Source organism: Dendrobates tinctorius, unplaced genomic scaffold (genome assembly GCF_039654945.1).
Source record: "Dendrobates tinctorius isolate UK_male_01 unplaced genomic scaffold, ASM3965494v1 ptg000073l, whole genome shotgun sequence".
NCBI lineage: Eukaryota > Metazoa > Chordata > Amphibia > Anura > Dendrobatidae > Dendrobates > Dendrobates tinctorius.
The window spans coordinates 19,921,325-19,932,123 of record NW_027361741.1 but is presented as its reverse complement, the minus strand read 5'-3'; the positions used below and the strand labels follow the sequence as shown (position 1 = coordinate 19,932,123).

At 42.3% G+C, this 10,799-nt stretch overlaps 1 protein-coding gene across 1 annotated transcript in view; it reads right to left on the bottom strand.

Moving 5' to 3' along the window:
* Nucleotides 1–7,203: 7,203 nt before the first annotated feature.
* The window catches only part of LOC141096204 (dehydrogenase/reductase SDR family member 4-like), a 180,622-nt gene continuing 177,026 nt past the window's right edge, over nucleotides 7,204–10,799 (bottom strand). The window contains exon 9 of the mRNA XM_073582688.1: nucleotides 7,204–7,406. Within this exon, the coding sequence (XP_073438789.1) occupies nucleotides 7,292–7,406 (115 nt within the window). The 3' untranslated portion in view covers nucleotides 7,204–7,291. The remainder of the gene's footprint in view (nucleotides 7,407–10,799) is intronic.

Below are 10,799 nucleotides of genomic sequence, written 5' to 3'. Positions count from 1 at the left end.
AAATCGTCCCTGCCCACAAGCACTTGTCCACATGTCCGTGGTTAGGTGGACTTTCCCAGTAACTGCATTGTTGAGGGCAATGCTAATGTTGTGGGACATGTGCTTGTGTAATGAGGGGATGGCACACCAGGAAAAATAGTGGCATCTGGGGACAAAATATCAAGGGACAGCCTTCACCATCAAGTTGCAGAAAGATTCCATCCCCATGAGCCTAAAAGGCAACATTTTGAGCACAAGCAGTCGAGAAATGTGGAAATTTAGTAGTGTGGCCTATGGGATGGTAACTTCGTATTTGCACCTGCGTTCCAAGGACTGGGGTATGGAAAACTGAATGCTGCGCTGGGACAGGCATGTGGAGGTGCTTGCTGATGGTGCTAGGTGAGTGTGTGCAATGACAGGTGCAGAGAAGGTGGCATCTTCGCATGCACCATGGACAGGGGATTGGCTTGCACGTACAACAGTGGAAGAAGCAGTGGTGTCACCCACAGACACTGTTCCTGCGCCCTGGGGTTCAGTCCACAAAGTCAGGTGCTTTGCTGCCATGAGCCTGATCATGCTGGTGGTGGTCAGGCTGGTAGTTTTGTACCCCTGCTGATGCTGGCCTGGCAGGTGGTGCAAATGGCCTTTTTGGGGTTATCGGCAGAGTCTTTAAAAAACAAACAGACTCGGGAAGACCTAGCAGTTCTACTGGCAACTTCCATCTTGTTGATGACTCGCGGCTACTGAGACTTGACCATGTGGAAGACAGGGTGGTGATGGTGTCTTAGTGACTGGAAGCATTATCTGCTATCCAACCAACAACCTTTTGAAACTACTCCTGTTTCAATAGTGGTGTGCTGCTGTGGTCCGCTAGTAATTGGGAAAGGAAGGTTGGGCTAGAAGATGTGGTTGTTTGTTGTGGCACAATTTTACCATCACAATAACATCCAGTTCCCCGACCCTTGCCACGCACTTTGTTCATTTTAAATGGATGACTATATTTTTCACGTTCACTACAAATGGCTGAATTTGGAGCGAACTTATATGTGATCTGTGTGACGGACAAACCAGTTTTAAATAGCTGGCCTGTTGGTAACTATTTTTACCAGCAAACTGGTGTCAATAACTATGGTAACACACTGCAAAAAAATATAAATGGGGGCCAGAAATGGCAGAATTTTGAGCTCACTTTTTAGATGTGATCCGTGTGATGGACAAACCACAGTTTTAAATAGGTGGCCTGTAGGTAACTATTTTTACCAGCAAACTGGTGAAAATAACTTCGCTAACACACTGCAACAAAATTTAAATGGAGGCCAGAAATGCCAGAATTTTGAGCTCTTTTTTTAGATGTGATCCGTGCGGGGGACAAACCACAGTTTTAAATAGATGGATTTTTAGTGCTGTAATGTGGAAAGGATCTGGCTGCATTGTGCAGTGCCAACAAGCAGAAAAACAGTGCTCTCTGTATTGCTTTTCAATCAGGATTAAAATCCCCCCAAAATAATCCTGACCCCTGATACTTGGGGCTATGTCTAGAAATAACTGTAAAAGCAGCAACAGCAATCAAAACTGGAATGGACCCTATTTTTATATGCACTGCCTAGCACTGATGCAGCTGGACTAGTATTCTGAAGGACTGTTAGATGAGATGGAAATGTGTATAATATATTGTGGTATGTGATTTCATTATCTAGAGTGATGGCTGTGATCGAGGGGGCCTAGGGCATCGTAGGAGCCCCCACGGCTACTGCTAGTTGTGTTGATAGGTTCAGGGGTCTGCAATCCGATAGCTGCCAACCTCTCTGGTTTTCTGGACTTAGCTTGCATTTCTGTTTTTGCCTCCTACGGTGACTCAATCATAACAGAATCACCCGCCATACCGCAGATCCTAGGGTACTCAATAGCAGGAAAGAATTGTGTTTAAAAAAAAAAAAAAAGAGTGTGTATATTCTTTCCTCTATATCTCTGAGGCCGTAGGGGGAATTTTTTTCTCTCTCAATGGAGATAAAGCAATTATCTGATCGTGTGGAGCAGCTCGCTGCGGAAGTGCGGGGAATTTCCGCCTATCTTGCTCGTTCGCATGCTGTTGAACCAAAGATCCCTATACCTGATGTATTTTTTGGGGATCGATCTAAATTTTTGAGTTTCAAAAATAATTGTAAATTATTTTTTGCCTTGAAGCCTAACTCGTCAGGGAGCTCCGCGCAGCAGGTTAAAATTGTCATCTCTTTGCTGCGTGGCGATCCCCAGGATTGGGCGTTTTCTTTGAAACCAGATGATCCTATTCTGACTAATGTGAACGCATTCTTTCAAGCCTTGGGGTTGTTGTATGACGAACCTAATGCTATTGATCAGGCTGAAAAGACCCTGTTGGCATTGAACCAGGGTCGAGATTCTGCAGAGTTGTACTGTCAAAAGATCCGAAAGTGGGCGGTCCTTACTACCTGGAATGATAATGCCTTGGCTGCTCTCTTTCGGAAGGGTTTGTCAGAAGCTGTAAAAGATACTATGGTGGGATTTCCTGTTCCCTCTGGTCTGGACGATTCTATGTCATTAGCCATTCAGGTTGATCGGCGTTTACGTGAATGCAGGATTGCACGAGAGGTGTTGCCACCGGTTGAACAGACGTCTGAACCTATGCAATGTGATAGAGTTTTGTCTAAGGCGCAACATCAGGAGTTCAGAAGGCGTAATAAGCTGTGTTTTTTCTGTGGAGATGCCTCGCATATTATTTCTGTTTGTCCTAAACGAGAGAAACGCTTTGCACACACGTTTTCTGTTGGTGGTGTTCAAACTAAGTTTCTTCTGGCTATTACTCTGATCTGCTCCCTGTCCACATTTTCCGCCAAGGCTTTTGTGGATTCGGGAGCAGCGCTAAACCTAATGGACTTGGATTTTGCTAAACGTTGTGGATTTCCGATGACACCTCTGCAGACGCCTATCCCTTTGAGGGGGATTGATGCTACTCCTTTGGCGAAAAATAAACCTCAGTTTTAGACCCAGGTGGTCATGTGGGTCGCCCCAGACCATCAAGAAAATTGCAGATTTTTGGTGTTGCATGGTCTGCATGATGCCGTTGTTCTGGGGTATCCCTGGTTGCAAATTCATAATCCAGTTTTGGATTGGAAATCTGTGTCTGTGGTGAGTTGGGGTTGTCGGTGTGCCTTTAGTGAGGCTCCTGTTTTTTCCACCTCTCCTCAGTCGCATGATGTTCCTGACTATTTGGCGGACTTTTATGATGTATTTAGTGAGAATGAGTCTGCGTCCTTGCCTCCTCATAGGAGTTATGACTGTGCAATTGAACTGAGCCCGGGGTGTAAATTTCCCAAGGGTCGGCTCTTCAATTTATCTGTACCCGAGCACGAGGCTATGCGGTCCTATATTAAGGAGGCATTGGAGAAGGGTCATATTAGACCATCCTCTTCACCCTTAGGTGCCGTTTTTTTTTTTGTGGCCAGAAAGGATGGTTCTTTAAGGCCCTGTATTGATTATCGTGCCCTCAACAAAATTACTATTAAATATCAGTATCCGTTACCCCTGATTTTGGATCTATTCTCTAGAGTTAGAGGTGCTTGCTGGTTTACCAAGCTTGACCTCAGGGGGGCGTATAATCTTATCCGCATTAAGCAGGGGGATGAATGGAAGACGGCGTTTAATACTCCGGAGGGACATTTTGAGTACCTGGTGATGCCTTTTGGGCTCACTAATGCCCCTTCTGTCATCCAGTGCTTCATGAACGATATTTTCCGAGACTTTGTCGATAAATTTTTGATTATCTATCTGGATGATATTTTGATCTTCTCCAAGGATTGGGATTCTCATGTGGAACATATTCGGACTGTGTTCCGGATCTTGAGGGAGAATTCCCTGTATGTCAAAGGATCGAAATGCCTTTTTGGAGTACAGAGGATTTCATTTTTGGGATTTATTTTGTCTCCGTCAACTATTGAAATGGATCCGGCCAAGGTACAGGCCATTTATGATTGGGTTCAGCCCACTTCTTTGAAGGCCCTCCAGAAGTTTTTGGGTTTTGCTAATTTTTATCGGAAATTTATAGCAAAATTTTCTAGTATTGCCAAGCCATTGACTGATCTGACTAAGAAGGGTGCTGATGTGTGGAATTAGTCTCCGGAGGCTGTTTCTTCCTTTCAGGAGCTGAAGCGAAGATTTACCTCCGCCCCGGTTTTGCGGAAACCTGATGTCTCACTCACGTTCCAGGTAGAGGTGGATGCTTCTGAGATTGATGCAGGAGCTGTTTTGTCCCAAAAGGATCCTGTAACATCTAAAATGAATCCCTGTGCTTTCTTTTCCCGAAAGTTCTCTCCATCTGAACGTAACTATGATGTGGGGAATCAGGAACTGTTGGCCATGAAATGGGCATTTGAGGAGTGGAGACATTGGTTGGAGGGAGCTAAACATCAAGTTGTGGTCCTCACTGACCACAAGAATTTGATTTACCTAGAGTCGGCTAAGCGCTTGAACCCTAGACAGGCTAGGTGGGCCTTGTTTTTTACACGTTTTGATTTTGTGGTCTCTTTTCTTCCTGGAACTAAGAATGTCAAGGCAGATGCCCTCTCTAGGAGCTTCTTTGCTGATTCTCCTGTGGTGACCAAGCCTGCTACCATCTTAGGTGAAGGGGTAGTTCTTTCTGCCATCTCGCCCGATTTGAGACTTGCTCTGCAAAAGTTCCAGGAGGATGAACCTGAGCGTTGTCCCAGTGGAAAGTTGTATGTTCCTGACCAGAGGAAGAAGAGAGTGATGTCTGAAGTTCATTGCTCTGCATTGGCTGGTCATCCAGGTATTTTTGGTACTGGAGATCTGGTGAGACGCTCTTTTTGGTGGCCCACCTTGTCTCATGATGTCAGGGATTTTGTGCAATCCTGTGGGACTTGCTCCCGGTCTAAATCTTGTTCTCGCTCTAGTGGGTTGTTGATGCCTTTGCTGGTCCCCAGGAGGCCATGGACCCATATTTCAATGGATTTCATCTCCGATATGCCGGTCTCTCAAAGAATGACTGTTATTTGGGTGATTTGTGATAGGTTCTCTAAGATGGTTCATCTTGTACCACTCCCTAAGTTGCCATCTTCCTCTGAGTTGGTGCCCCTGTTTTTGCAACAGGTGGTTCGCTTGCACGGGATTCCTGAGAATATTGTATCTGACAGAGGAGTTCAGTTTGTGTCTAGATTTTGGAGGACTTTCTGTTCCAAGCAGGGAATTCAGTTGTCCTTCTCCTCTGCTTTTCACCCTCAGACCAATGGGCAGACAGAGAGAACAAACCAGACCTTGGAGTCGTATTTGAGATGTTTTATTTCCGCTGATCAGGATGATTGGGTTTCATTTTTGCCCTTGGCCGAATTTGCTTTAAATAATAGAGCTAGTTCTGCCACTTTGATGTCACCTTTTTTTTGTAACTTTGGGTTTCATCCTCGATTTTCTTCAGGGCAGGTGGAGCCTTCTGCCTGCCCAGGTGTTGACACTGTGGTGGAGAGAATGCACCAGATCTGGGACCAAGTGGTGGATAAGTTATCTCTCTCCCAGGAAAAGGCCCAGCGGTTTTCCAATCGACATATGACCATTGGTCCCCAGTTTAAGATTGGTGATATGGTGTGGTTATCATCAAAAGATATTGCTATGAAGGTGGCTTCTCCTAACTTTAAGCCTAGATTTATTGGACCTTACAAGATTTTGGAGATTATTAATCCGGTCTCTTTTCGTTTGGCTCTTCCTGTCACATTTAAAATCCATAATGTGTTCCATAAGTCCTTGTTGAAGAGGTTTGTTGAACCAGTTGTTCCTGGGGTGGCACCTCCGGACCCTGTATTGGTTGAAGGTAACATGGAATATGAGGTAGAGAAAATACTGGATTCCCGTCTGGCTAGACGGAGACTCCAGTATTTGGTTAAGTGGAAGGGTTATGGTCAGTAGGATAATTCCTGGGTCTCTGCCTCTGATATTCATGCCAAAAGATTGGTGCGTGCCTTTCATCGGGCTCACCCTGATCGCCCTGGTGGCGTGGTTGAGGGTTCGGTGACCCCCTCCTCAAGGGGGAGGTACTGTTGTGAGTTCATTTTCCCCTTCGTCACTGAGGTCTGGTGAACTCCCTATTCTGGTAAAGGAATGTAATGAGCCTGATTATCAGGCACCTGAGCCTAATGATGATGACTGGCTGAGTGGAGTCACTGACTGGATATAAGGCTGCCGACGCCCTTCTGCACTGCGGGTGATTTCTCTGTGGACTTCTAGGACACCAGTCTGATTCCTGCTCCTCTAAAGCTAAGTTTTCTGCTTTGCCTTTTTGCATTTGTGTTTTGTTTTTGTTTGCCTTGCTTTTCTGGATTCTGCCATTTCCTGCTGGGGTGAGCTGAATCTTTTTTTGCCTGTTGCTCTGTCTTCAGAATATTCCTGAGTACTGACTTAGTCTTTTTGAAGCCTAGCATCTTCAGGGCCTTTTTCACTGTCAGTCTGTTGGCTCTTATTTTCATAGGGTTTTTCATGGATTGCAGACAGCAGCCTTCCTGTCCTTTCCTATCTAGTTAGCTTGGGCCCCGTCTTTGCTCAGTCTATCTTTCTGTCTGTGTTGTGTTCTTTCTTCTTGCTTCACCGTCATTATATGTGGGGGGCTGCCTTTTGCTTTGGGGTCTGCTCTGGGGCAGTTTAGATTTCCCTTTCTGTCTTTAGGCTATGTAGTCCTCCAGCTGTGATCGAGGGGCCTAGGGCATCGAAGGAGCCCCCACGGCTACTGCTAGTTGTGTTGATAGGTTCAGGGGTCTGCAATCCGATAGCTGCCAACCTCTCTGGTTTTCTGGACTTAGCTTGCATTTCTGTTTTTGCCTCCTATGGTGACTCAATCATAACACAGGAGATGTGAATCTATGCATGATATCGGTGTGCCAAAATGTATTACTTTATTGGGTCACTCTTTGCTCATCCAATTATGAAGATCCTTTGCTCATTTCCTCATTTACTGTAGCATTGTAATGTTTGTTAATAGGTTAAGAGCTTACTTACCATTGGAAGTGAAGTCATTTAGCATCTAACAGCAGTTGTGGTAATGGGTATGTGAGCATGGTGTCTTCATAAGGTGTGGTAACCAGATTTTCATAACTGTCTAATAAGTGTATGCACTAATGACAATTTCAAAAATGGCAATATATGAGAAAAATAATATATTTTAGAAAACAAAATCTAAAGATAAAAATTAATATTTGACAGAAAAAAATGTAAATGTTTCCTTTTGTTGGCTTTTATTAATATACAATAACAAATATCTGTTAAGTGTTCTGTTCAGTGTTTCTTCTTATCTAGTGGATCAGAGCCTTCCTCGTACTCCGCCTGACACAGAAATATTTTCTCCATTGATATACGAAGCATCTTCAGAACATAAAAATGATGCTATGCCAGCACACTCCTCTGGTTCACCAAGCCTGGAAAACAGTAGTTAAATTGTAAATAAATAATCCTAAAAATAACAAAGTAACATAGTTAGCAAGACAGAAAAAAGACATTTGTCCATCCAGTTCAGCCTATATTCCATCAGAATAAATCCCCAGATCTACTTCCTTCTATAGAACCTTATCACTGTAAGATACAATATTGTTATGCTCCAGGAAGATATCCTGGCCTCTCTTGAACCCCTCAACTGAGTTCACTATCACCACCTCCTAAAGCAAGGAATTCCAGATTCTCACTGCCCTAAGAGTAAAGAATCCTCTTCTATGTTAGTGGAAAAACCTTCAATCCTCCAGACGCAGAGTATGCCCCCTTGTGACCGTCATCTTACTTGGTATAAACAGATCCTCAGAGAGATATTTGTATTGTACCCTTATATACACTAACGTTCAAAAGTTTGGGGGCACCCAGACAATTTTGTGTTTAACAATGAAAACTCATATTTTTATTAATCAAATTAGTTGCCAAATGAATATAAAATCTAGTCCAGACATTGACAAGGTTTGAAAAAAAGATTTTTATTTGAAATAATAATTTTCTCCTTCAAACTTTGCTTTCGTCAAAGAATGCTCCCTTTGCAGCAATTACACCATTGCAGACCTTTGGCATTCTAGCTGTTAATTTGCTGAGGTAATCTGGAGAAATTTCACCCCATGCTTCCAGAAGCCCCTTGCACAAGTTGGTTTGGCTTGATGGGCACTTTTTGCATACCATACGGTCAAGCTGCTCCCACAGCAGTTCAATGGGGTTGAGATCTGGTGACTGTACTGGCCACTTCATTACAGATAGAATACCAGCTGCCTGCTTCTTCCCTAAATAGATCTTGCATAATTTGGATGTGTGCTTTGGGTCATTGTCCTGTTGTAGGATGAAATTGGCTCCAATCAAGTGCTGTCCACAGGGTATGACAAGGCGTTGCAAAATGGAGTGATAGCCTTCCTTATTCAAAATTCCTTTTACCTTGTACGAATCTCCCGCTTTACCAGCACCAAAGCAACCCCAGACCATCACATTACCTCCTCCATGCTTGACAGATGGTGACAGGCACACTTCCAGCATCTCTTCAGTTGTTCTGCATCTCACAAATGTTCTTCTGTGTGATCCAAACACCTCAAACATGGATTCGCCTGTCAATCACTCTTTTTACCAATCTTCCGCTGTCCAATGTCTGTATTCTTTTCCTATATTATACTTTTCCTTTTATTAGCCAGTTTCAGATATGGATTTATCCTGTTACACTTGGGAAAATAAAAAATAGCAGGCTAAAAATTCATTTTTGAGGAAAGAAAATGATTTTTTTATTTTCATGGCTCTGCGTTTATAAACTTCTGTGAAGCACTTGGTTGTTCAAAGTGCTCACGACACATCTAGCTAAGCTCCTTAAGGGGTCTAGTTTCCAAAATGGGGTCACTCGTAAGGAGTTTCTACTGTTTAGGCACATCAGGAGCTCTGCAAACGTAACATGATGCCCACAGAACATTCCATCAAAGTCTGCATTCAAAAATGGCGCTCCTTCTGTTCCGAGCTCTCCCATGCGCCCAAACAGTGGTTATCCCCCACATATGGGGTATCGTTGTACTCAGGACAAATTGATAAACAACTTTTGTGGTCCAATTTGTCCTGTTAGCCTTGTGGAATAAGCAATAGTGTGCTAAAAAATCATTTTTGAGGAAAAAAAATGATTTTTTTTCACTGCTCTGCGTTCTAAACTTCTGTGAAGCAGTTGGGGGTTCAAAGCGCTCACTACACATCCAGGTAAGTTCCTTAAGGGGTCTAGTTTCCAAAATGGGGTCACTTGTGGGGTTTTTTCACTGTTTAGGCACGTCACGGGCTCTCCAAATCCGACATGGCGTCCAATCTCAATTACAGCCAATTCTGCATTGAAAAAGTCAAACTGTGCTCCTTCGCTTCTGAGCTCTGCCGTGCACCCGAACAGTGGTTTACCCCCATATATGGAGTATGGGCGTACTCAGGACAAATTTCATAACAACATTGGGTGTCTAATTTCTCCTGTTACCCTAGTAAATATTAAAATTTGGGGGCGAAAAGATCATTTTTGTGAAAAAAAAAATGATTTTTTTATTTTCATGGCTCTACGTTATAAACTTCTGTGAAGCACTTGGAGGTTCAAAGTGCTCACCAGACATCTACATAAGTTCCTTAAAGGGTCTAGTTTCCAAAATGGTGTCACTTGTTGGGGGGTTTCCACTGTTTAGGCACATCAGGGGCTCTCCAAACGCAATATGGCATCCAATCTCAATTCCAGCAAATTCTGCATTGAAAAATTCAAACTGCGCTGCTTCCCTTGAGAGCTCTGCCGTGCGCCCAAAAAGTGGTTTACTCCCACATATGGGGTATCGGTATATTCAGTAGAAATTGCAGAATAAATTTATTGGTTCACTTTTTCTTTTAACACTTGTGAAAATAAAAAAAAATGGTTCTTATATCTGTTTTTTGCATAAAAAGTTAAATGTTAATTTTTTCCTTCCACATTGCTTCAGTTCCTGTGAAGCACATAAAGGTTTAATAAACTTTTTGAATGTGGTTTTGAGCACCTTGAGGGGTGTAGTTTTTAGAATGGTGTCAATTTTGTGTATTTTCTGCCATGTAGATCCCTCAAAATGACTTTAAATATGATGTGGTCACTAAAAAAATGGTTTTGTAAATTTTGTTGTAAAAATGAGAAATCACTGGTCAAATTTTAACCCTTATAACTTTCTGATAAAAAAAAATTGTTTCCAACATTGTGCTGATGTAAAGTATACATGTAGGAAATGTTATTTAATAAGAAATTTGTGTGACATATCTCTCTGATTTAAGGGTATAAATATTTAAAGTTTGAAAATTGCAAAATTTCCAAAATTTTCGCCACATTTACGTTTTTTTCATAACTAAACACAAGTCATATCGAATAAACTTTACCACTAACATGAAGTACAATATGTCATGAAAAAACACTCTCAGAATCAGCTGGATCCATTAATGCATTCCAGAGTTATAACCTGACAGTGGTCAGAATTGTATAAATTGGGTTGGTCATTAAGCTGCAAAATGGCTCTGTCACTAAGGGGTTAAAATAATTTGTGTACATTTTAGAGAAAAAATTCAAACTTAAGTTTTACATATATTACTCCAATTGAATTAGAAAATATGTTTTACCTCTCCATTCTTTGTATGTGGGAAAACTTGGAAAATTGGCAGTGTATCAAATACTTATTTTCCCTGCTGTAAATAGTGGAATAGTGATAATTTTCTGTTGTTTAGGGAAAAGTTACATTTAGAATTTGCTGAATCAGTTGATCAATTTGAATTTTTATATTTTTTATCTTGGTATGTAATGGGTGAAATTGTATTCATACAGATTGTAC